Source organism: Canis lupus, chromosome 23 (genome assembly GCF_003254725.2).
Source record: "Canis lupus dingo isolate Sandy chromosome 23, ASM325472v2, whole genome shotgun sequence".
Classification (NCBI taxonomy): domain Eukaryota; kingdom Metazoa; phylum Chordata; class Mammalia; order Carnivora; family Canidae; genus Canis; species Canis lupus.
The window spans coordinates 7,402,637-7,427,947 of NC_064265.1; the positions used below are offsets into that span (position 1 = coordinate 7,402,637).

Below are 25,311 nucleotides of genomic sequence, written 5' to 3' on the forward strand. Positions count from 1 at the left end.
TAGATGGGACACTCATAGGTGTTTTAATTTTTTTTATTATTATTTTTAAAATATTTTATTTAGAGAAGCCCGGGTGGCTCAGAGGTTTAGCACTGCCTTCAGCCCAGGGCGTGATCTTGGAGACCCGAGACCGAGTCCCACATCGGGTCCCTGCATGGAGCCTGCTTCTCCCTCTGCCTGTGTCTCTGCCTCTCTCTGTCTCTCTGTCTCTGTCTCTCTCTCTGTCTCTCATGAATAAATAAATAAAATCTTTAAAAATATATTTTTTATTTAAATTCAATTTGTCAACATATAGTATAACACCCAGTGCTCATCTCATCATGTGTCATAGGTGTTTTTAGAAGATGTTTGGATACAGGGACCAGAACCCCACCTGAGTTGGAAACTCTGATTTGGTCATTGCTAGTACCTCTTTGAGGGGACTGGGTGTGCTCAGCATGGAGTTGGGGGTGGGGTGGGGAGAGGGCTCCTCCTTTCGACAGTGGGAGGAGAAAAAGTAAACTGCAGAAATGAGAACTCATCAGAGATGTTGTTGAAGAGCTAAAAGAGAGAAGGAGCTCCCAGGGAGGAGGTGTCATTGGGGCTGGGTGGAAGGGGTGTTGGTGGGAGGAGCAGAAGGGGCAGGGGTGAAGCAGAATCCAGGTGGCTGTGCAAGCTCCAGGTGACCAGAGGAACAAGAGGACCTATTAGAACTCCAGGCTCTGGGAGCCATGGAACCTCAGCATGTGCTGGCTGAACAAAGAGCAGTGGGACAGTCGTGGTACACAGATGGGGGTTTGTGAGGCCAGCAAGTGGGAGGCTCAGTCCTTTGACCCAGCCACTGCCTCCTGGCTGCCCTGGGCTTTGGCCTTCTGAAACAAGAGGTCTTTGAACTCGCGGTCTCTCCTTTCTGAAACTTCAGCTACTGGAGACTGAACAGGAAATGTGTTTGCAGGGGTCAGGCAACACTTCTCCCCTCCCATGCCCTCCTGCTGACCTCATTACTTGGGCTTGCTTTGGCTGTGGGCTGGCGGTCCCTGCACAGGGCAGGCAGCTACCTTTCCAGCTGGATGTGACTCTGTGGCCTTTTGGACATGGCCATGTGGCCCTGAGTACTCTGGCCCCAGGTGCCTGCCTGCCCTGAAGGTCGTGACGTAGGGGTTACCAAAGCTGTTTGAGCTACAGATGCCATGTAAGCTTTAGTCTGTCACTGAGGGTAAAGGAGAGCTTCCTGGGAACTTTATTTTTGTAGCCTAGGAGGATAGAGACAGTTGTGCGTAGCAAGAGAAGACAGAGCACCCTGCCAGCATTGGAGCACTACCGTGGGAGCCCGGAGCGCAGACTTCTGCTGTAGATGCCAAGTGCCCCTCTGCCCCCCTGCTATGCTGCCTTGCAGGGGCGTACAGAGAGAAGTCCAAGGCTCACCAGACACACCCACACACCTCCATAGTTATGGAGATTCTGCTAGTAAATGCACCTTGGGAAAAGGCCTGTACTGTTCAGGGAAGGGGTTCCACACGTGAGTTAGGCGGTGTGGCCTTTGGCTTGCAGAGAAGGTTGTGTTCCTCTGCACCATCTGCATTGGGTGGTAGCTAATAAGTATTGGTGCCACTTCCTGACCCTTGTGAACAGCATCAAAAAGATGTAGGCATCATCCCTAGTGAATGAGAAAACCAACTACAGGGAGTTCCTGGAACTCCCCACCCCTCGGCCCCAGCCCTGCAGGTCTCAGGTCATCTAGTTTGAACCAAGGGAGGAGTCTGAGCACAAAGAGGAGAAGGAAGACAGACAAAAGCTTTGGTTGGAGGTTTTTGAGGAGATAGATTACCTTGTCTTGTTCTCTTTGCAATGTTTGAGAGACCGGGTGCGGGGATATGTTAGATGTACAGCTCTCAATTTTTATGCTGGATTGATTTAAGTCATCAGAAAACACTGTGTCTACTGCCTGGTATCCCTGAGAGCCTTTTGTGTCTCTGGCACTGCTCAGGATTTTGGCTTATGAAGAGCTGCGGATGGAAAAAGCTCTACATATGGTGTGTACCACTGGTATGGAGACTATTGATTATCATGTTCTTCCATGCCCTATGCTTTTAGACACCCCATTCCAAATGCCTTTCTGAGCTCAAGTCCAAGGAAAAAGTCCTTTGTCTAATATCCCTTCTTCTTTTTTTTTTAATTTTATTTATTCAAGAGACACACACATAGGCAGAGGCACAGGCAGAGGGAAAAAAGCAGGCTTCCTGCAGGGAGCCTGATGTGGCTCGATCCCAGGACCCTGGGATCTTGATCTGAGCCAAAGTCAGGTGCTCAACCACAGAGCCACCCAGGTGCCCTGGTCTAATGTCCCTAGAACTAGTATAGCCCCTTACACAGAGCAGATGAGTGTAGGGGACAGGAGTGAATGAATGCACTCCCCACCTGTGTTTTTTTAGTGATGAGCTATGAGTGCAGCAAGTGATATGTTTTTATAAAACAGCGAGATGCCTCAGTGTCTAGTTTCTCACCTGCTCCCTTGGAGGTGGATGGGACGTCAGAATCTGAATGCAGCATTCCTCCACAGCCATTCCTGGGCTCCACCTTCCTCGATCACCAGGAACATGCCATTCAGGCAGGATCTGGTGGCTTCTCTTCTGGCTGTGCTCACACCCTACTGTTTAAATTTCTTTCCAAATGGACCACGGCACACATGGCACTCAGAACATTGTCCCAGTGCCACCATGGTCATACGCTTGCTCTCCTGCCCAGGTGCTCTTTCTTCTTTCTTTTCTTTCTTTCTTTCTTTCTTTATTTTTTTTCTTTCTTTTCTTTAGATGGCTCTGGCTTTTTCAGACGTTTGCTCTGTGGGAATTCAGTGTGACTTTATGAATTGTCATTAGAAACTCAGAGTCCTTGTAGCAAGATGTAGCTTTCAGGGACTAGTCGGAAAGCAGCAGCTTCTGACAGTGAGGCCAGCTCTGCAGAGAGGGGTCAGCCTGAAAGGATGTTTCTGAAACAAAACGGTGTGGCTCAGCAGTTGAGCATCTACCTTCGGCTCAGGGCATGATCCCAGGATCCCGGATTGAGTCCCACATTGGGCTCCTTGCGGGAAGCCTGCTTCTCCCTCTGCCTGTGTCTCTGCCTCTCTCTGTGTGTCTCTCAGGAATGAATAAATAAAATCTTTTTAAAAAAATGTTAAAAACCATGGGGACTCTAAGGGCCAAGGGCGAGGTGGGTATCTTTTGTCACTGAGAGTCCTTGATGACATTGTGGTGTCTAGTGTCTACTCTCTGCCTGGCCTGCACCTTTGGGGTTTTTGTACAACTGAGAGGTTTCCCCTAAAATTGTCTTTATTTGGACCCTTTTGGATATAACTTTTTCTAAAATATTTTGTATGTTTCCGTGTTGCCTTACCCTGGGAATGTCATACAAAAGGACTTGATTGATCTGTCAGGTTTTCTACACAATTATAGGTGCTTAATACTATGGAATGCAAAATTAGTGATTTTGTTATGAAAATAATTTATATTGTTTCTTATTGCAACATAGGTACTTTGGGAAATATAGATAATCAAAAGAAGGGATTCCCTGTTGGGGAAGGAAGGAATGAAAGCTTCAGCCAGGGTCACCCAGTGGGTTCAGGGAGGCAGTGGACACCTACCCTCAGTACAGCTTACACACAGCCTGTGCTCCATTTTTAACACATTGTGTGTTTTCTGAGGTGACTTCCTGTCAGCATTTAATCGTTGTTCTATAACTTTGTAAAACACAAATTTTGGGGATGAGAGACAGGGAGAGACACAGAGAAAGATACAGAGTGATAGAAGAAGGGAGGGCAGAGGAGGGATCTCTGTAATCCTGTTACACAGTGGGGAAAAAACCATAAACATTCAGGGCTAATCCTTCTGGTCTTTGTTTCATGTCTGTCTGTCTGTACATGCTTCCCCCCGCCCTTTTATAAAATGTGATCGTAGTATGCATATTGTTTGGCCTCTCCTCATTAACTCAGCACTTTGCTGCCCTGTCTCAGTGCTGTTAAGCAACAGCAGTTTTACTGCTGCAGATTCTGTTGAACGGGCGTACCATGATTTAGAATGCCAGCTGTTAGACGGTTAGATCACTTCTAGCTTCCTTTAGCACAGTGACAATGCCTCTCCTTGTGGGTGAATCCACATGGGGATCCACGCTGACTTCCTTAGGTAGATGCATCATTTGGAAGCACTTGGAATTCTCATCAGGATTGCTCATGGGATGGGTCTGTAGCACAGACCTGCTCTCGACCCCGTTGAGGGTACAGGGCCATTTACCCCTAACGCAAATGCTGGAGACTGCCATGTCTTGTATTTCTGAGTCTTTTTTTTTTTTTTTAATTATTTATTTATTTTATTTATTCTTTTTAAATTTATTTTTAAAAATTCATTCATTTTAGAGAGAGCGCATGCGTGTGAGCATGGAAACGAATGAGGGGGGCAGAGGAAGGTAATTTCAATCAGACTCCCCACTGACACAGATTCCCAACACAGGGCTCAATGCAGGGCTTGATCCCACAACCCATGAGATCCTGATCTGAGCCAAAACCAAGAGTAGGACGCCTAAGTGACTGAGCCCCCTGGATGTCCCTCTGGGCCTGTTTTTTTTTTTTTTTTTTAATGAGAGACACACAGAGAGAGGCTGAGACATAGGCAGAGAGAGAAACAGGCTCCCTGTGGGGAGCCCAATTTGGCACTCAATCCCAGGATCCCGGGATCACGACTTGAGCCGAAGGCAAGATGATCAACTGCTGAGCCACCCAGATGCCTCTCTCTGGGCCTGTTTTTAAGAGCAGCGCTGTCTTTTGCTGCCAGGGGTCTCTGTCCTCTTCTTTAGTGCTCCTCTCTGCTCTCTTGATTTCGTTATGAGGTTGCCAGGGGCCACAGTGGCCCAAAAGCAAGCTTTAGAGCCATCCCTGAGAAGAATGTCCTGAGTGAGGACTGGGGACGATTTCCTTGGAGTGTTGGTACCCGTTTTTTTTGTTTGTTTGTTTTTTGCAAAGATGCTTCTTATCTTTGTTTTCTCCTTCCTCTGTAGGAAGCAGGTGGGGTTGGGGACCAGGAGGGAGGTGGTATCTTTTCACGACCACTGTTTCCCGGAATTCTATGATTTAGGACAATGTGCGATGTTTGTCATTTCCTTGTCTGATCCTGGTGTAAAGGTGAGAAAGTACATGTGAGCTTATCCATGGGTAGCAGAGGGGTCTGGTACGTTATCCTTGTCTTTACTCCCGATGACCTTGTGTATATGATGGATTCCATCATGCCAGGGAATCTGCTGAAGTACTTTTCATGGCTCAGCCAAATAAAGTCCTTGGTGTGAAGTGTCTTTGCATTGGATGCAGCTGTGGTTCTAATTATATCACCTGCTCCCTTCCTCAGCATCCTTCCTGTTTATTTACCTTTGGGTCTGTCTTTTGTAGGAGCTGGTAGTGATGGGTGCCCCAGGCTCATTTTATTGGGCTGGGACAGTCAAAGTGCTGAACCTTACAGACAACACCTATTTCAAACTGAACGATGAAGTGATCATGAACAGGCGGTACACTTACCTGGGTGAGTAGCTCAGGGATGTGACAGATAAGGAGGGGAAATGGGAACAATTTTCACCTGGCTCGCCAACTATTGCTTTATGGTAGAAAGAAGAGTTTGTTGGCTTTTACATTTATTGTTCTAATTAGGTGGGCTCTTAGCGAGGGTACCTTACATGGAGCCCTTCACCCAGCAGGTAGAGAACAAAGGAGGGGTCTGGATTAAAACTGGTGTAATCACAGAGCTGACAGTGGAACCTCCAGGGAAGCAAACATTTTCATTTATTATTTGAGCAATTACTCAAGTTCAGATACAAAATGAGTGCAGTGGAATCCTGGTTTCCCTTGACATTTGCTTGGCTGTGGCCTCTGCTTCCTGGTCACACCACCAGTTGCAAATAGAAATAGCAAGAACCAGAAATTAGCATGACAGATGGCAGCGTAATGTTGAAGGTTAATTGCAGGCTCAGGAAAATTTCTCTTATTTTCTCAACCCTTTCAACCTTCTAGAAAGAAAATAGACACAACAGCCACCAGGCAAGCATGACAGTGTACCTATTGAGGGACAGAGATAGCCTGTCTTTGCTTGTGGACCTGAAGATTTTGTGTGGCTCTTTTCCTTAGTACCTGTTCTAAATGCTATAGTTCTGGATACTATTTCGTTTCATTCCTGAAACAACCTTATGAGGCAACTATCATTACCTGCATTTTAGAGGTAAAGAAACTGAGGCATATAGAAGTCTATAACTTGAAAAGGTCACATGGCTTGTAAATAGCAGAGTGGGGGCTTAAACCTGCGGTTTCCAAACCTGAAGCTGCCTGCCATATGTGTGCTGTGGAGACAGCGTTGACCTCTGGTGTCAGCTGGGAGCACCTCAGAGGCGCAGAGCGGGCCTGACATTTCCAGGACCTGCTACAGAGCCCAGTGCACAGCAGGGAGACCTGACACGTGTCTAGAAGGCAGCCCAGAACCTGGTTTGGGTATGGCTTTAGGGTTCAGAGTAAGTCCTTTGAACCTGTGGGACCCGTGCCTTGCTCTGTACCAGAGACCTTTACTGCTGCAGGGCTTCCAAGGGTCACTTAAGGCTTTGAGATCACTCAATACTCTTAGGTAATGTGGTCAGGCCACAGGGTCCATAAGAACTGACCACAATATGGTGTCATCACAAAATCCAAACAGCTTGTGATCACAGCATTAAGGTTGAAGGCAAAGACAAGGTTTGGGGAATATATGGCCACCCATATGGGTTTCTGCTGGCTAAAGGAGAACTTTTAGCCTGCCCACAAGCCTGTCTCAGAAAGCAGGAGACATTTAGACTAAGCTCAGACAGCTTTGACCTTTGTTTCTAGATTGCTTTTGCATCCGGATTCTTTCCTCATCTATTCACCCACTCACTTATTGCCTTCTCCCAGGAGGGAAGATGGCACAGTGGTTAACAGCAGAGGCTTTGGAGACACACAGATTGGATTTGAATCTTTTTTTTTTTTTTTTTGAGATTTTTTTATTTACTCATTAAGGACTGAGAGAGAGGCAGAGACACAGGGAGAGGGAGAGGCAAGCTCCCTGCGGGGAGCTCAATGCAGGGCTTGATCCCAGGACTCCCGGATCACAACCTGAGCCAAAGGCTCAACCACTGAGCCACCCAGGCATCCCAATTGGATTTGAATCTTGCATTGTTATCTAGGGCATGTTACTTGACCATGTTTAGTTTCAGTTCCTACATCTATAAAGTGGAAGAAATAATCAGACCTTCCTCGTAGAATTGTGAGATTAAAATTTGCCGGCATCCAAAATCACACGTCTGAATGTTCACAGAAGTTTTGTTCATAGTAATGCTGGGATTGTTGGGAACAGCCCAGCCAGATGCCCAGCAGGAGAATAAAGATGTTCTGTACTCTTCATATAGTAGACCACTGCTCAACAATAAAAAGGAATGGCTGCTATTATACTCAGCATGGATGAATGTCACAGGTGTTAGGTTGAGTGAAGTTCTAGAATAGGTAAACATAATATATAGTGATAGAGGGCAGCCTGGGTGGCTTAGCGGTTTAGCGCTGCCTTCAGCTCAGCACAGAATCCTGGAGACTCGGCATCGAGTCCCACGTCAGGCTCCCTGCATGGAGCCTGCTTCTCCCTCTGCCTGTGTTTCTGCCTCTCTCTCTCTGTCTCTCATGAATAAATAAATAAAATCTTTAAAAAATATACATATATAGTGATAGAAAAAGAGTAGTGGCTGCCTGTAGGAGAGCACTGACTTGAGATGGTAGGAGGGAACCTTCTAGTTTGGGGTCTGTGCCTAAATTCACTCTGGGTGGTGATCACATGGCTGTGTACATTTGGACACTTTGAGTTCTATACTTCAGATGTATACACTTGACCATATAAAAATTATATCTCAAAAAGAAAAACATAAAGTATTTAGCACAGTACCTGTTTTCTTTTTTTTAAAGATTTTATTTATTTATTTGGCAAAGAGAGAGAGAGCGCACAAGCAGGGGGAGCAGCAGGCAGAGGGAGAGGGAGAAGTAGACTCCCCCCAAGAGCAGGGAGCTTGATGTGGGGCTCGACCCCAGGACCCTGAGATCATGACCTGAGCTGAAGGCAGGCACTTAACCCACTGAGCCACTCAGGCTCCCCAGTATAGTACCTGTTTTAAAGAGGACTCCCAGAAAACACTCTTTCCTGCCCTCATGTTTTTGTGAACCTGACTTTTTGTGAGATGAGCCATTTCAGGGTGAGAAGACTGATAGAAAGATCCATTTGTTCCCTGGGAGGTTATGTTCCAAGAATAGCTGGGTCATAGGTGTCCAGGGAAGGGATGCTTGAGACCCTTTTTCCTCTGATGGGTCTTTTTTTCCCTGCCCTCTCTCACTGTCTTCTCGGTGAACGCCCCTTCCTTACAGGCTATGCAGTGACTGCCGGCTCCTTCTCTCGTCCGTTCACCACCGATGTGGTAGGAGGTGCTCCACAGGATGAAGGCATTGGAAAGGTGAGGAGTAAAGTCTGGAATAGCATGGAGTCAGACACGAGGGGGGAGCATGCTGCCCCTGGTATAGAGGTTTGTCACTTATTTGATGTGAACATTCTACTAGGTGGCTGGCAGGTAAATGAAGCCATGAGGAGTCTCCCATCAGCCTCCTTCTGACCACTTTTGAGAGCATATCCTGAAAGCTTAATCAGAGAGTGAATGGTGCTCACAGATCTCCCTGTTCTCATCTCAGTGCGTTTGGCAGCTCACTCTGTGTGTGATGTTATTAAGACTGACCATTGGCATCATGGCGTCCTCCAAAGGAATGGTACCCAGCACTGTCCAGGCTCCACTCTGTCAAGCCTTCCCCAATTTTGACTTTGACGTAACAGAATCAGGTCTAGTCCCAAGTGTCTTTGGGACTTTACTTATCTTGAGGCCTGGAGGCTCATATTTATTTTCCCAGTGTTTTAGAGCCAAGACTGGTTCAGTCCAAAGGCTGAACTGGAAATATGTGGGATCAGTTCTCCTAAAGGATCTTCCCAGGGTATGGGAAAGACCCCATGGATCCAGGGCTTTCTGGTCCCTTTAGGAATTGTGGCCTCTATGGGTCCAAGAGCATGAAGAACTATGCTTGCTGGTTCTTTAGCTCCAGGGCATGGGAAATCTAGATTGAGTAGGTCTACATGAGTCAGGAACCTAAATTTTTGACAAATTCCATAGGTTCTCTGATAGAAAAATCTGAACAAAGGAATAATCTTTGTACCTGAGGCAATAGGGTGGACCTGGGATAGAGTATGGCCATATCTCTAGGGGCTCAGAGAAATGGGGTCTGGATTTTAGAGATGGACCCAAACTACTGTTAATTGGAGCCTTGAGCCAGCATGTCAGTCTGGCCAGCTGACTGGGCTTTACAGGTACATCATGAGAATCATTTCCCCAGATCCCCCTGGGTAGGAGTTAGGAACCGTAGCTCTCGTTTCTGGAACTTGTACCTCCCCCCCCCCCCACCCTGCTACCACTGGTGCTAGGGAGAAAGGATCTTCGAGAATGAAACCAGATAAATAAAAATGCAATGGTACTGAGCAGGGGGAGGCAGGCAGATGAATCTGATAATGTCAGGAGAGAGGTGGGTCCTTCAGGGTCACACAATTTCCTCTACATGGTGGAGGGAAGAAGCATCAGGAGCTGTCCCCATGCTGATAATGTCACCGGGGAAAGAAGCTGCCTGCATGTGACCAGGCATCCCTAGCATTGTTAAAAGCGCCTGCCTCCTGGGTCACAGCCATGCAGATGCCTCAATGCTTCCTTTTCTCACCAGTTACACAAACTTTGATCTGATTGTGCTGTTTTCTCTGCATATGCTTGTGATAGTTTCAAGATAGTTAAGTCTTAGGATGAGAACAGTTTTTATAACTGATAGAACCAGACAGAGAGAATCCTGGACGCAACTAACAAAAAAGAACCTGAAAATGCTTCTTTCACTTGGATCACATGAGAGGTGCTGGGGAAACTGGTTATAGTTGACAAAATTGCTGACTGTCCCATTCCCGGGAACCCTAGAATAGACCTCTGGCCTGCAGGATTATTTGTTTCTGGTGTCAGGTCATAAACACATTCTCACTAAGGTAGAGGCTTCTTACCCTCTAGGAGGGTCCCCTACCCTGGTCCTCATGGGACACTTCCTATAAGATGCAACTTGAAAAAGAACTTCCACAGTCCTGGCATTTGGGAAGTCCTTTGTGAGTAATCTTCCTTGTGGTAGCGATGCATGGTGCATACTAAAGGCTCTCAAAGTCCTGCAGTAGAGGAATTGATTTAATGTTTAAATCTGGTGTCTCCCCAACTAAACTCCTGCTTACTTAAGCAGATCGTAAGGCTCTGATATTCTGTGGAATCACTTTGGAAAACTGCTTTGTCTGAAATACTCCCTTCCATTCCTCTGTCTTCCATTGCTCTACCTGCAGCAGCTCTAACTCTTGGGAATGAAAGAAATATTTCAAGGAAGAAAATGCATACTTCATCCAAGAGTTGAATTGTTTATTAGTAATTTGTAAGCTCCTTGGACCTTATTGTGCATGGCTTCCATGAATGATGTGGTTCAGGAGCAGAGGATGTGATTTCTGCCTTGGAATTGAAGGACATTCTTTTTACAAAGTTGGTAAAGTGCAGGGAATGCTGACTTCTTAATTGTCAGCTAATTTAAGTGCACTTGCCCTGTGCCTCATTGGCCTTGATTTAAGTAGGACTCTCAGGAGAATGCTGGTAAAGATCTTTGATCCTGGCTTCCTTCTTAACTAGATTTTTTTTTCATTCCATAGGTTTATATTTTTAGAGCTGATCGAAGATCGGGCACGTTAATTAAGATTTTTCAGGCATCAGGTAAAAAGGTGAGATTCTTGACACTGTTATCTTCTTTTTTGCTTATGAGATGTCAGAATGTGGGAATCAGTTCATTTTTTTAGAAAATTGGTGGAAAGGTCCTACCTGGGCCTTAAGTTTGTATGGTGGCTCCGCATGCAGTTGCCTTAACCTCCTTAGCATTGTGTGTAACCTGCAGATTGTGGAATTCCTGCTTGATTAGGACATAGGAAGCAAGATGCATTTGGACATGACCAAGTTACATCACAGAGTTCAAAATAGTTTCATAGTTCAGATACTCATCAAAATTACGACTCGCGGGGTCTCTCTGCCTTTTGCAACCTCTCCTCCATCTGCTGCTCTCTTGTACCTACACATCAACACCCCGGAGATCACAGTTTAGTACAGTGCAAACCCATGATAGCTAACCAAGTAGGCACACAGGCAAATGGCTCTCACTCTCCCTGTGTCCCTGGCCCAGCACCATTCCTCCTCATCCTGAGCTCCCTGCCACCATCGTCACAGGGACTATTGTCACACAGAGACACTGTGTGACAGTGTCACTCAGCTCCTTTGGGAACCTGGAAATAGAAATAGCTTGGGAAGGCTGCCTTGAAATTAGTCCTGGGCAAGGTTGATCTGCTTGGGTTGTCTTGTCTTCATCCTGGCCCTAATTCTCTCTCCATTTCCTGCATGTTTCCATTATGCTGCACCATAGTCTGAAATTAAGGCAGGTAGAGAGTGCTTTGATTAATAAGCAGCATTTTTTCACAGGCTTATCAGTCCTGCACCCCTTAGTGTGGCTCAGACCAACAAGATTGTTGAGAGAGATTGGCTGCTCTCAGGGGACACATATTTGGGCTGGGAGGCCAACAAAGTAATTTGGAGGCTTGTCTTGGTGGAGGCCTCAGTGAGCTCTGGGAAGAAGCACAGGACCCCTGGGGCCTGGGAGAGAGATTCCAGGAGATAGGAGAATGTGGAAGGTTGTTATACCTCCCACCACCCTAAGAAAGGGTGAAAAGCGATTATTTCCTTTGTGGGGCAGGCTGTGTGTCCCAGCCCAGTGTGGGGTTAAACCTGCTCTACTCCAGCCTGGCACCATTACACACTGTTCTGGTGGTGGATATTCTCATTTCCCCAAATCCCACTCACAAGTGGAATTTTCTTTCAATTTTAACAATGTTAACGTGTGTACTTGGTATAGAATTGTCATAATCCTTTCCATTAAAAAAAATGCATTACCAAATCAGTTTTGTGAAGTTTTCCCTGGGAACTACACTGGCCTATGTTATTTTAACATTTCTAAAAACCCAGAGCAACAGCACTGGAAAAGGACTGTGAGCAATTCTGCAAAAAAGATTTTCCAGGCACTCCTGACAGTTCAACAAGAAGTAACTCAGTGCCATTTGTGAAAGAGCCCCAAAGAGCAGGATGTAAATGCTCCTAAGCCTAACATTTTATATTTTTCTTACAAAAAAATAATAAATAGGTGAGTGTGCCTACTGTGGGAAACCCAGACCCCCACCCCTCCCCTGCAAACATACCTGGGCTTGACAGCATAAAATTAAAGGAACTGTCCCCCTCTTCCAGCTTTGCTGAGATATAATTGACCTATAGCACTGGGTGAACTTAAGGTGTTCAATGGATGATTTGATCCATCACAGTAAGGCTAGTTGACACACCCATCACCTCACATAAATACTATTTAAGGACTCTAATGTGATGTGTGGAGCTGGAGCACACCTGTCATCCAGTTTTCAGAGTATCTTCACGTTCATTTCCACCTGTGTCTCCATGCCTCCTGCCCACCACCCCCACCAGCCACCTGTGCCCAGGGTGGTCATCCTGGTATAATTAACAGCCTATAATTGTGCCCCCCTCCTTCTCAAAAACCTCCTGGTGCAAATGACAATTTACATGGCCACTCATCTGTGACTGGCTGTGGTCATGTTTCGGGCAACAGATTTAAGAGCAGGTGGTTGGAGAGGTCAACATTTGAGGAGCCACTTGGGCACACTTCCCGAGAACTTTACGCCGTGGAGTCCAGGACAGACTGGTTTGCATGTCTGCTTGAATGTCCTTGTGATGTATGTGTTGGGGCTCCCTGAGAGGGGATGGAAGGGCCAGGTGTTTCACCCACCAGTTCCATGGCTCTGTCACTTGTCACTTTCATTAGGGCTCTACTTGCCTTCACTTTGCACCATCCTAGCTAGAGTCATTCCTTTCTTACACCACTCAATCTTGCTCTCCCATTTTTTCTGGCTTTAACTCCATCATAAGCTTTCTGATTTTGAAAAAGATGATCACTCTCTTTATACATATGATTTTGCTTTTTGCAAGAAGAAGAGAAATTCCAGTCTCTCTGACTTCTCCATTACTTCAGAGGGAAAGGACATGACCCCAGGCTTTCAAAGGATGTCTGTAGCTTTACCCCTGTGTCCGGAGCCACACACACACAGGGGAGGGTTCTGACTCAGCCAACCACTGGCCCACTTCTGCTTTTTTCGACCAGGATTTGGTGAGGTAGTCCTGTCACCTGGCCTACTCTAAAAACAAAACAAAACAAAATAAAATGAAACCTCAAAGTTCTGGGTTTTTTCGATTGACAGCCTTCATATAGTCCATCTAAGAAATCATCAATATGTGCACAATCCAGATGTTAATATAGACACACATCCCTGTATTTCCAGACTTATGGGAGAATTCTGATCAAGGAACACCCTCCCCCCCCCACCCCTGAAAGCATGTCATTGCCATATAGGAGTTTTATTGAGTTAACAGGGTATCTGAAGTGTTTGTATGTCAGAACTTAGATAGGAAACTTCATGTTCAGGGATTTCTGATTGAACATTGATAAAGATGCCAAGTTAAATAGCCCATTGGAATGAAGCACATTGTTCCCATGGGGCTCAGCCAGAGAGAACAGCTAGCAGCTTTGGTCCTCGGGGCCTTGTGTGGGTCTCACCAGCTTGTTTGTTTGCTTATTTTGCTAAAGTCCAGATGGAAAGATCGGCAAGGCCACCGAATTAGTGACTGGCAACTTGGTCTCAGCTGTGAATTCAGGCATTGCCCACATGCTTCTCCTCTGGGAATGGGCGGTGGTAGGGTGGGGTGGGTTGAGCACAAGTGGCATGTGACTGAGGAGGGGCGCCAGTCCCCCGGTTCACTGCAGGAAATGTACCGGAGTGCCCTCCACTCTCACACTCCCTGGGGCAGCGGCCAACAAACTGCAAACTGCAACTCCAAAAGAAAATGCTTGTTGCCATCAGCAGAACCAGAGGCCTTTTATTTGAAAACATTTATTTTAAAAGAATGGCTTTTTTTTTTTTTTTCTTTTCCCTTTCCAAGAGGTTGCAAACTGGCAGCCTTTAGAAAGGATGCAGCCTGTGAAACTTTGTTTGGCCTGCCCGGTATGTTTGTTTTTTTTTATTCTGAACAAGTTGCTCACATTTTTTTTTTTTTAAGATTTTATTTATTTATTCATGGGAGACACAGAGAGGCAGAGACCTAGGCAGAGGGAGAAGCAGGCTCCCTGTGGGGAGCCCAATGCAGGGCTTGCTCCCAGGACCCCGGGATCTCGGCTTGAGCCAAAGGCAGACGTTCAATTGCTGAGCCACCCAGATGCCCCCAAGTTGCCTGTGTTTTAAAAAGAGGCACCTCAAATACAATTTTTGATTTTTGGCTTCTCTTAAAAAACAGGAAGGTTGGTCTTCTCTGGGTCAGCCTCCCTCATGACAGCAGTTGGCTGCGGCTGGGTAGGAGCGTGTCTAGTAGCTGGCTCTGTGGGCTCCTGTTTGCCACAGTCCGTACCACTCATTGTTAGACACTGAAACCAAGTGTCACTTGCCACCTGTGACCAACTTTACAATGTTACATGTTTTTTCTTATGGTTTTTCTGTCACGGGTCTGGATCCCTTTGGCATTTGGGGTTAAGACCCCTGATTTACAGTAATAGGCATTGGAGTAAGCCGTGATACGGGAAGAGCCAATGTAACCTGGTTGTGTTCCCTTATCCATTACATAGTCTTAGGAGTTGTACCTTTTTCTGTCATTGGAGTTCATGCCTTCTTGGTTAGCTTTAGCTCTGAGCAGGCCCAGGGGGAGGGGAATCTATTTCCCCATGTAGCATTTCTTTTCAAGCTTGCCTTATGTTACAAAATTTCATATTCCTACATGGTTGGCCCTGTCAGATGTCTGTTATATGAGGCACTTTTACTATGGTTGTAACCCATTTTGCAACCTCGACTTGCATTTTTAAAAACCATATTGTATTCTCCTGGGATTGGTCCACTTGTTTTCCCCTTGGTAGGGTTCTAAGGAGGGGGCCTCTGAGCCTGTTAGCTTTGGTCTCACATTGCCGGGGCCCCAGCATAGCTGCCAGGAGCCAGGGAAATCAGGCATTTCACCACTGGCCTGGGCCTTCTGGCTTATGGGGCAGCATAGCCTTCACAGCCTCTGAGGGGCTTGGGAGCAAGAGTGCCTAAGCAGCCGGCTAGAGGAAAGTGAGGACCTCCTGTGTGAGGGCAGACACTGAACGCTTTGTTGCAACTCGACTTGGTTGCAGATGGGCTCTTACTTCGGCTCCTCCTTATGCGCAGTTGACTTGAACGCAGATGGCCTCTCTGACCTGCTGGTGGGGGCCCCCATGTTCTCTGAGATCAGAGATGAGGGGCAGGTCACCGTCTACATCAACAGAGGAAATGTGAGTACAGTGCTGGGCACTATGTGGATGAGTGTGTGTGGGGGGACATCTGTCCAGCAAAGAGTGACTGAGACCCTGCTGGGCTGGGCACTGGGCCCCATAACCCAGAGGAAGTGAAAAGACTCTTTTCCTACCTTCAGAAAGCTCAACATTCCATTAATGGAAAGCTGTACACAGTGTTATCACTGCAAACATACAGGGGTTGAAAAAAATTGTAATGTCTGTTGTTTGATTTTGAGTGTCTATTATGTACCTGAAACTGTGCCTCCTGTTTTCTATAAATGATTTCAATGTAATATCAGGGGTCCCATTTCTCAGATGCAAAAACGAGGCCCAGAGAGGTTAAATAATGTGCCCCCCATCACACAACTAGAAGTGGTGGGCTGGAATTTGAACCTAGGCCAGCTGGATCCCTGGAAGTTGTGCTCCCTCCCTGGAAGTATCTAAGCACATGCCCAGGGGAGCAGAGAAACCTCCTGGAGGACGCAATGGCTGGGATGAATCCGAAGGAGTAGGAGTTAGGCAGACAGGCAGGGGTGGGCTGGGAGCTGGGCAAGTGGGATGAGGCATGGGGCAGTAGGACCACTTAGTTCTGGGGGTTGCTTGGGGACCAGTGCAGTGGCCAAGGGCCATGATCGTGGTGCCCTTATCCTGCAGGACCATGAAAGGGGGGTGATGGTGTCAGAAAGATGCCTCTGCCCCTTTGCAGCTGAGTGGAGGATTGGGGGGATAGAGTGGGGGAGTAATGCACAGTGGAGGTGGGAGACCAGTGAGAAAGCAGAATCTTTTCAGCATCTAGAATTAAGAATGTTCAACAAGAGAGTTAAATGCATCAATTTTGTCACCAAACATGAGAAAATGGTTATGCGGTAATCAGTGAAAAGCAGGATGAAAACTTGCTCTACAAACAACCTTTATAAAAATACACAGAATGCATAGAGAATGTTAATAACAGATCTTTGTGGGTGGTAAGCCTTGGATAGATTTTTAGTTTTATCTTTACTCAAAGAGCAAGAATGTAATTCTTTCATGGTAAAAAAAAAAAAAAAAAAGTACACTTTTAAGTGGTGACCAAGATGCTAGTTATCCTAGTTGGATAACTAATTCAGTTGGAGGGGACAATGGTGTTTAACTATAGGTGGGCAGATGTCAGAAAGAAAGGACAGCCATGTGAAGAGGAGCCAGGGAATGTTAGAGCCGTGGGCTTTCTCAGATGCTTGTAAACTCTTTAAGGAAGTGAATCTAAAACCTGGGACCGAAGATACTTCCTGGTACCTCCTGCAGTGATGCTTGGCACTTGCAGCCCCCTTGACATTCCAGGAAAGGGACAGGCTGGTGTGGGGAGAAATGAGGTGGTCATTATGGAGATGAGCTCAGCAACAGTCAGTGGCTGCTGGCTACTCTATTTGTAGGAGAATGAAATATTCACATAGGTATGACCTTGTCAGGCAGCAAGGTGATCAGCTCAATAGCTCAACAGTGTGTCTAAATCAGGGTGTGGAATCTTAGAGCAGGATAACTCCCCAGACACATTGTGCCCACACATTCCAACACCCAACCAATGTATCTTAATGCCCGTGTGGCTTCCCTAAGTACAAGGGTAGTATATCTGTTGAATCTCCCTCTCTTTGATGAATGATTATGAAGCAGTGCAGAGGAATGGGAAAATGGTGACTTTGGAGTTAGATGGACCTGGATCCTGGGTTTTCCACATTCTAGCCTGTGCAATGTGGACAAATAACTTAAAATTAGTGGTTCAGTTTCCTCATCTGTAAAGTGGGGGGAGCCACGAGGTCTGATCTAAAGCCAGATACTCCTTGGGATGGCTTGTGGGTGTGCAGTGAGTCCAGGGTTCCTCTATGCCAGGGCAGATTTAGACATTCTTATGCCTCAAAATCTCAGATTGCACTTTAATACTCTGATACTGACATGTCAGTGATTTGGGGTAGAGTGGGTATCCTCAAATGGCTTTTACTGCCACCATACACCATTAGCTCCCTCCCTTTGTTATCTGGTGTTTGCTCGAGAAATGCAAATCTGAGTCCAACTAGAACAGGCATGTTGTGTATGCCCCCCCACTCTGGCCAAGAACTACTGGGTGTTGGATTACTAATCACATGTACCTTGTAAAGCAACTTTGTACTAAAAGTCACAGAAGAGAAAAAATAGAAATATGCATGCCCATGTAAAACAACTTTGCAGAGGAAAAGGTCAGGGCAGTTGAGAAGATTCAGTGGTGATAAGTATGTAGGTAGGTGGGTTTATGGAGTGTCCAGACAAGGGAGAGGTGGGGTCGCTGGTCACTGTGAGAATCCTCTTCCCTCTAAAAGGCATCTCAGGCTGTGGGAATTCTTCCTGCTGCACAAGTGAAAGGAACTCCTTTTGCCACAAGGAAAGAGAAGTTTAGGTGCCTGCAGTCCTGCCTGGGTGTCTCCTGTTGATGGGTGCACTTTGAGGGTGACATTCGGAGCTTTGTTTGTTTGTTTGTTTGTTTTTTTCGGTTCTGTTTGTGTTTTGTTTTCCACTTTTTCCTCCATCCTGCTTCCCAGGGAGCCCTGGAGGAGCAACTGGCCTTGAGTGGTGACGGCGCCTACAACGCACACTTTGGGGAGAGCATCGCCAGCCTGGGTGACCTTGATGACGATGGGTTCCCAGGTCAGTGAGCTTGCACCTGCCCTCTGGCTTCTCCCTGACATGATGTGCTGCTGGATCTGCCTGCCTGCTTGGAAGGCCCCCGTAGGGAGGGCCGCCCTTGGAGAAGATGTGCTCCATGCAGGCACTCAGGGCTGGGCTCTGCTTCTGCGTGGTAGCTTCTTGTCAGCCCGGAATTCTTGGCTGAGTGTTGCGGTGCGAACGCACCTGGGGCCGGGCCACTGGGGCTTCTTCTTCTTTTTTTTTTTTTTTAATTTTTATTTATTTATGATATATATATAGAGAGAGGCAGAGACACAGGCAGAGGGAGAAGCAGGCTCCATGCACCGGGAGTCCGACGTGGGATTCGATCCCGTATCTCCAGGATCGCGCCCTGGGCCAAAGGCAGGCGCTAAACCGCTGCGCCACCCAGGGATCCCTACTGGGGCTTCTTGAAGCAGACGTGTTTGAGGAAGTGGAACCCGCTTTCTCCCGCTACCAGCCCTCAATCTGAGCCTCTACGGTGTAGTTAGTACAACGATTGAGGGATGACTGAGACATTCTCAGCTGTGAGAGCAATAGCAAGGGGATGGTCTTGCATGTGTCCCTGCAGAGAGGTTGCAGCTGTGTGCACCCAGTTTCCAATTCTGTCTGGACTGCAGATACCTTCACAGCCTCTTGGCTCCTGTTTCTGGCCTGTTCAGTGCCCCCCCCCCCCCCCCTGCTTACTGTATATGCAGTAGAAGGACATCAGGACCTGTGGGAGCCATGTCTCCAGGGTGATGGTTGTGGCAGAGGACAGGCTGGGGGGCAGCTCTTGCCTCAGGCCAGACATCCAGGCTCCTTTGATACCCTCACGCCCCTGCCCACAGAGGACCTCTCGAGGTCATGTGAGCGTATGCCCCTCACCCTTGACCTCACTTCTGTAAACACATGACTTTTGTTAGAAGCAAAGGGAAGAAAGTCAGGAAGATCTCAGCTTTGTTCCAGGGGTTGTCAGTGTGTGAGGGTAACAATTTTTGTGGGGGGGAAGTGAGTGCCACCCTATACCAGTCCCTTCTCCCGGAACAGAGTCAACTTTTTCAGGCAATAGCCTTAGTTTATGGAATTCCCCTCTCTGACAGAAATTTGGGTAGTGGTTTCTATTTGCATTTCTTTTATTGGGTGAGTCAATGATTTTTTTTTTTTTTTCCTGTGAGAATGAGGTAGGAACTTTTCTGGAAACAAAACCCTCACAGCTTCAATAATTTTCTACTTTTTTTCCTGCTAAGAGACTGGGTATCTAGTTTAATGCCTGAGCAACCAGCGACCAAGAAATTTCTGGTGTGGAGGGACCCAGATGATGGCAGGAATTAGGAAAAGTCCTTGTGTTACTCCATGTGGCTTTCTAACCAAAAGCTGTTTTTCTCTCCTCAGATGTGGCCATTGGTGCACCCAAGGAGGATGACTTCTCAGGGGCCGTCTATATCTATCATGGTGATGCTGGTGGGATAGTCCCTCAGTACTCAATGGTAATTGCTGTGAGAATGACATGGTAACTGTCCATACATTCATCTGACAAACACGCAGGGAACCTTTAGTCTGTGCCACACCCTGGGGTACAGAGGAAAACACAACATGGTTTCTACGACTTCAATCTTCCCGCCCTCCAGGGAAAGGCAGAGACCACTGGTATTGCTTATTAAGTATAAAAACATATTCAGAGACTTCCAAGTTTGCTCATGGTCAGGGATGCATCCTGCCTGGGAAGGATTACATCCCCATCCTTACCCGCAGTTTGAGTTATTTCTTGAAGAAAAAGAGGCTTTCCTTTTTTATTGTTAGTTATCTATGCAAGCTTAAGGATTATGTTGTAAAATTTAATTTAGAGACACAATGGTCCACAGGGTAGGGGCTTGAAGGCTGTCATGGGGCTGATTGTTGTAATTGGCATTGAAATGAGGAGCTGGTCAAAGCTCTGGCCTTGAGCCCCAGACTTGGGAACGTGGAAGTGGTGAATTGTGTTTTTTTGCCATATCAGCTTGGTGTTCAGTCTTGCTGATGTGTCCAGCCCAACCCATGGGAAAAAAGGAAGTCACTCTCTTGATAGAAGCATCGTCAGGATATTTGTGGATGTCTCTGTCTAGAGTGGCACAGGCCTGTATCATTCTCCCAGTGAGTGGGTCAATGACAGGAAGGGATTGAGCACAAGTTGAGAAATTTTCAATCAGCAAATATTGATCTATTGAGTGCTTCTTAGGTGCTTACCACTTCCTACTCATGCTTTTATTTCTCATCACAAAAAAGCTGGTCTCATATCTTGATTATCTCTAAGGAAACAACTTTTAACTGAGTCGTGTTCTTTTTTTTTAATAAATTTATTTTTTATTGTGTTCAATTTACCAACATACAGAATAACACCCAGTGCTCATCCCGTCAAGTGCCCCCCTCAGTACCCGTCACCCATTCACCCCCACCCCCTGCCCTCCTCCCCTTCCACCACCCCTAGTTCGTTTCCCAGAGTTAGGAGTCTTTATGTTCTGCCTCCCTTTCTGATATTTCCCACACATTTCTTCTCCCTTCCCTTCCATTCCCTTTCACTATTTATATTCCCCAAATGAATGAGAACATATAATGTTTGTCCTTCTCCGATTGACTTCACTCAGCATAATACCCTCCAGTTCCATCCACGTTGAAGCAAATGTGGGATGTGTTCTTGTAAAATATTCTACAACTGTTTTATAAAATGCAGTATTAGTAAAGTGTCAATGCCTGTTCATGTGCCGAAGTCTCTAGGTAAGAAAGAGACTTTACAAGCTGATTTTAAGAGCCAGTACATAAATGTAAGTTCAATTTGTGCCTTCATAATTGTTCTTCTTGTAGTAGATACAAGTAAGCTGATTAAAGGTTAAGGGTTGGCTTATCACTGGCTTCCAGCATCCTCTGTGTTGGGGCCAGCCCAGCTCAGTAACTCCCACATGAGGCAGACGGCAGAGAGGAGGGACTGCTCTGCTCTCTTTTTTTCTTTAGTTCTTGTCATAGTCCTGTGAGATGGTGTCCTTATTATCCACAGTGTCTTTATGACATTCCTCCAGCCCAGGGAGGGGACTTTGCTTGGCCAAGGTCTCCGGCTAGTAAGTGGCAGTAGGGCGACTGAAACTTTGCCTGTCTGACTCTCAACCTTTTCTTATAACACGTCCACAACTCCACGTGGGAGGAAGGAACACTCAGGGAAGCTCAGTTGGAAAACTTAGAAATCTGGAAACTGATTTTGTTCTGAAGCACACGTACTCCGAGGGGCATGGGTCTACTCTTCCCATTAGAAATGAATCATGGTGACAGTAAGCTCTTAGGTGATTCAGCCAATGTGGCAGGAGGAAGAAGGCTTTGGGAGCTGGTTGGGGGCCACATCCATGTCATGAGAGCTGTTGTGGTCTGACTTAGGGACCCTCTTCACAATGTGACAAGCGGGAAGTCATCCAGGGAGCCCGGTCCTTGGGCAGCTGCCCAGGGTCACTGTCCACGCATCCTCTTGGAAGCTTGTTCCAGGACTTTGGAAGCAAATCACACAGAGAAGCAACCTGTCAGAGACCCCTCACTTTCCCTCCTCCCGGTGCCCTCCAGTGTTTTGTTATGTTGCTGGGTGGAATCCCTGCAGAGAACTGAAGTACAAATTTTGTGGTTAACATGGAGTGTCTCTAGTAGGAAGCGGGGATCAGCAGCTGGACCCTTCCTGCCTCTGTCAGCACGCTGGCAGGCTTGTTAGCTTTGACAAAGAGAAGTGGTTTGGGGCACTTTAAAAAAAAAAGAAAGAAACAGCTATGCTTATACTTTTCCAAGCTGCTAATATGTATACAATAAGGTCAGTGATTTAAAAGGAAAAAGAAAAATCCTTTAACGATAGATTCTTCAGGGCTGGGGTCCAGACAGAGCTGGCATTGTGTGGGTGAACCAGAGGAAGAAATCAGAAACAGCTCTGGGCAAAGGAGTTGCTTTTCTTTGGCCCAGACTGGTATTATTTCTGCCGGAGAAATTGTGAGATCAGGGCTGAAGTGCGTCCACATTACTCTTTAACTCATTCCTCTTTCTTGAGTTCACCATGAGAAGTGTTGATTTTAAGATCCTTGTGTGCCTTTCTCAAATTGAGAGCCCCCCGGGGCATGTCGTGGCGGCCCCTGTGATCCTTCTCCTGCCGTAAGGACACTGCCTGTAAACCTGGTCAAGCGGAGGTTTTCCAAGGCTCCTGGTTTTCATTTAGAGTTATTAGCACCGAGCAGACTTATCTTCCTGGCTTTATGGCCTAATGGCCTGCAGATGTTAAGCCCTCATCGCCACCCCCAAATGGACCACCCCTTCACTCTTCCCCCTTGTCCCAGCCACAGCAGAGCTCAGACAGAAATGCAGACCCAGGGCAAGCTGCTGCTAGCATGTGAGACTGCGGAGCTGAGCTGGTTTGCCTCAGAATGTGGCTTTTAAGAAATAGACGTATGTACATGCTTGTTTAGCCAGAGCCATGTGGGACAGGAAGCTCTGCCTGTGAACAAGAAACATTTCTTGAGTGTTTGCTACAGTGTGGTGATTTGTACTATGATGCTTGCTCCTTTCCTGCTGGATGGCTTACCTGAAGAAGGCAAGTGGAAGGTTAATCCAGTAATGGGCCCCTGGGAGGGGCTGGGTGGGGGTGGTCCCTGGCATCTCCCTCTGCAGATCCTATGGAAACTCCCCCCGCTCGTGACTTTCCTGCAGGGTGACTCAGGAAGGAAAAGGATGAGGAAAGAAAGTCCAAAGTGAGCCCCCTGGATATCTGTAAACCTGGTTCCGACAGGGATTGTGCTGTATGGTATGAAAACAAAGCATTTTTCTTGTCATCCAAAATGAGGGCATTGGGAGGTAAGCCTCCCCAAAGAGACTGTATAAACAAAGGGAAGAAGGAACGGGTCAGATCCCAGGAGATGGGACTTTTCTGATTCAGGAAGTTTGATATCTTTTGAGGAACTGTGCCACGCAGACATCGATGAATGACAAAAGCCGGTTGTACATAAATAGTCCTGAGCCAATGCAGCATGTGTTAGCATAGGTTAAACTTGATGATGAATAAAAGTGCAGATGTCCCTTGGTAGAGCTGTGCACTCCAACTGCTTGACTGGGGGGCTGCTTTTTAGGGAAGAGGGTGGCTTCAGCTGATTCATTTGGATTTCTTACAGTTTATAGAAGGTTCAGGACCATGGAGCTCCAGATTTACTAGATGGAACAGTCTTATCCTGGGAGGCTAGGGTGGCTCAGTGCTTGAGCATCTGCCTTTGGCTCAGGTCCTGATCACAGGGTCCTGGGATCAAATTCTGCATTAGGCTTCCTGCAGGGAGCCCGCTTCTCCCTCTGCTTATGTCTCTGCCTCTCTGTTTCTCATGAATTAATAAATAAAATCTTAAAAAAAATAAACAAAAACAAATCAGAATTACAATTTTCCCTTTCCACAACTTGAGGACCCAGTGTCCTACGGAAGCTGCATAGAAAAGTCACAGGTTTTATTTATGACTGTGCTCGTATTTGGTGACTCAATTTCTCTATTATCTGTTTCAGAAACTGTCTGGCCAGAAGATAAGTCCAGTCCTGCGGATGTTTGGTCAGTCCATATCAGGAGGCATTGATATGGATGGAAACGGCTATCCTGGTAAGCTGTTTTTTCTTTTAAAGCCTTTGGAGACAAATGAAGATAAATACTTGAGGTAGAGTAATTTCCAATCTGGGTAAGCAGTGGTAACATCTATTTAGAATTAGGAAAATCCCCGCAACAGAATGGGATGCTTTGCCTGGTATTTGATTTTACGGTTGAAGTTTATTTTGTGGCTTTAGAATGATCTATTCTGAAGGGTTGAAGGACCAAAAGGGTAGATCTTAACAGTGATTTCAAAAGAAACAGAAACAGAAAAACAAAAAAATCATGATTTCTGTGGCAACAGTTCTAATGAAGAAAAAAAGAAGTACTGTCTACATTAAAAATGATAGCAAAACCTCATGTTTTTCTTGATATTTAACCATCTGAAGAGGTTTCTTACACTTGAGAGGGGAAAAATAACTGAGCAGCACCTTCCCCACCTTCTAACCCCTGCAAGAAAATTGAAATATTTGGAGCAGAAAAGAAAAGCGTGCCCTGTCCCTGATGGACAAAACAGACCTTCACCATTAAAGACTGGCTGCCCTGTCTTCAGGGTTAATTAATGCCTTGTGGTGGTTGAAGCTAATTGAATAAAAATGTACAATTTCCCACCTCAATCTCAAGTGTGTCTGGCTTAGGTAAAAAGGACTAGACAATGGGATGGTAGTTCTTCTGGGGCTTGAGGAGTGGGATGAGGTAACAAAACTAAGATGAGAATTTGGAAAAAATCCCAAATCATCCTGGAATTCAGAAAACATCTCCCTGATAGTAAGGGTCATCTTGCCGTCTTGAGGAAATATTTCTGGCCACTTGAACAATGCCTCCTGAAGGACCTCTGGCATCCAGTGCAGTGCTGTACGAGGGCACCATTGTTTGTAGTTTTTTTTTTTTTAAGATTTTATTTATTATTTCATGAGAGACAGAGAGAAAGAGAGAGAGAGGCAGAGACACAGGCAGAGGGAGAAACAGGCTCCATGCAGGGAGCCCCACGCGGTACCTGATCCTGGGTCTCCAGGATCACACCCCGGGCTGAAGGCAGCGCTAAACTGCTGAGCCACCTGGGCTGCCCCCGGCAGCAGTTATGGTAATTTCTTAAGACTTTACAGAGCCAGGAGGAGGGAATAAGAAAGGGTCATTGCTGAAGTTTTTGGGCCTGTGGACCATCATGGGTCTTCTTAAATTGGAGAAAGCAAGTCTTGTTTTGGGTAATTTGTGGCCATCCTGAAATAATACCTTTTGTTGGTTTCATACTTTAACATATGCAAAATGCTTCCACATGCAGTAGATGTCTTATAGGTAGTGCGACAGGTAGGTGGAGATGGGGTGTCCCCCACTTTATAGACAAGGGTACTGAGCCACAGAAAACTTAGGGGACTGGCCAGAGGTCACATCTTGGTGGGCAGAGATGCACACACACAGTGAGGGGATGTGTTCATGCTTCATGACGCATGTGAATTTCTTACCTTTATCTCTTTTTTAAGATTTATTTTTATTTATTAGA

General features: G+C 46.4%; 1 protein-coding gene across 3 annotated transcripts in view; it reads left to right on the forward strand.

Annotated features, from left to right (window-relative positions):
* The window catches only part of ITGA9 (integrin subunit alpha 9), a 354,014-nt gene that overhangs the window by 41,954 nt on the left and 286,749 nt on the right, over positions 1-25,311 (forward strand). For all 3 annotated transcript variants that reach the window (XM_049099727.1, XM_025461318.2, XM_025461319.3), the window contains exons 6-12: positions 5,408-5,537; positions 8,417-8,502; positions 10,803-10,871; positions 15,407-15,544; positions 18,094-18,199; positions 19,592-19,686; positions 23,735-23,825. In XM_049099727.1, coding sequence (XP_048955684.1) covers positions 5,408-5,537; positions 8,417-8,502; positions 10,803-10,871; positions 15,407-15,544; positions 18,094-18,199; positions 19,592-19,686; positions 23,735-23,825 — 715 coding nt within the window. The remainder of the gene's footprint in view (positions 1-5,407; positions 5,538-8,416; positions 8,503-10,802; positions 10,872-15,406; positions 15,545-18,093; positions 18,200-19,591; positions 19,687-23,734; positions 23,826-25,311) is intronic.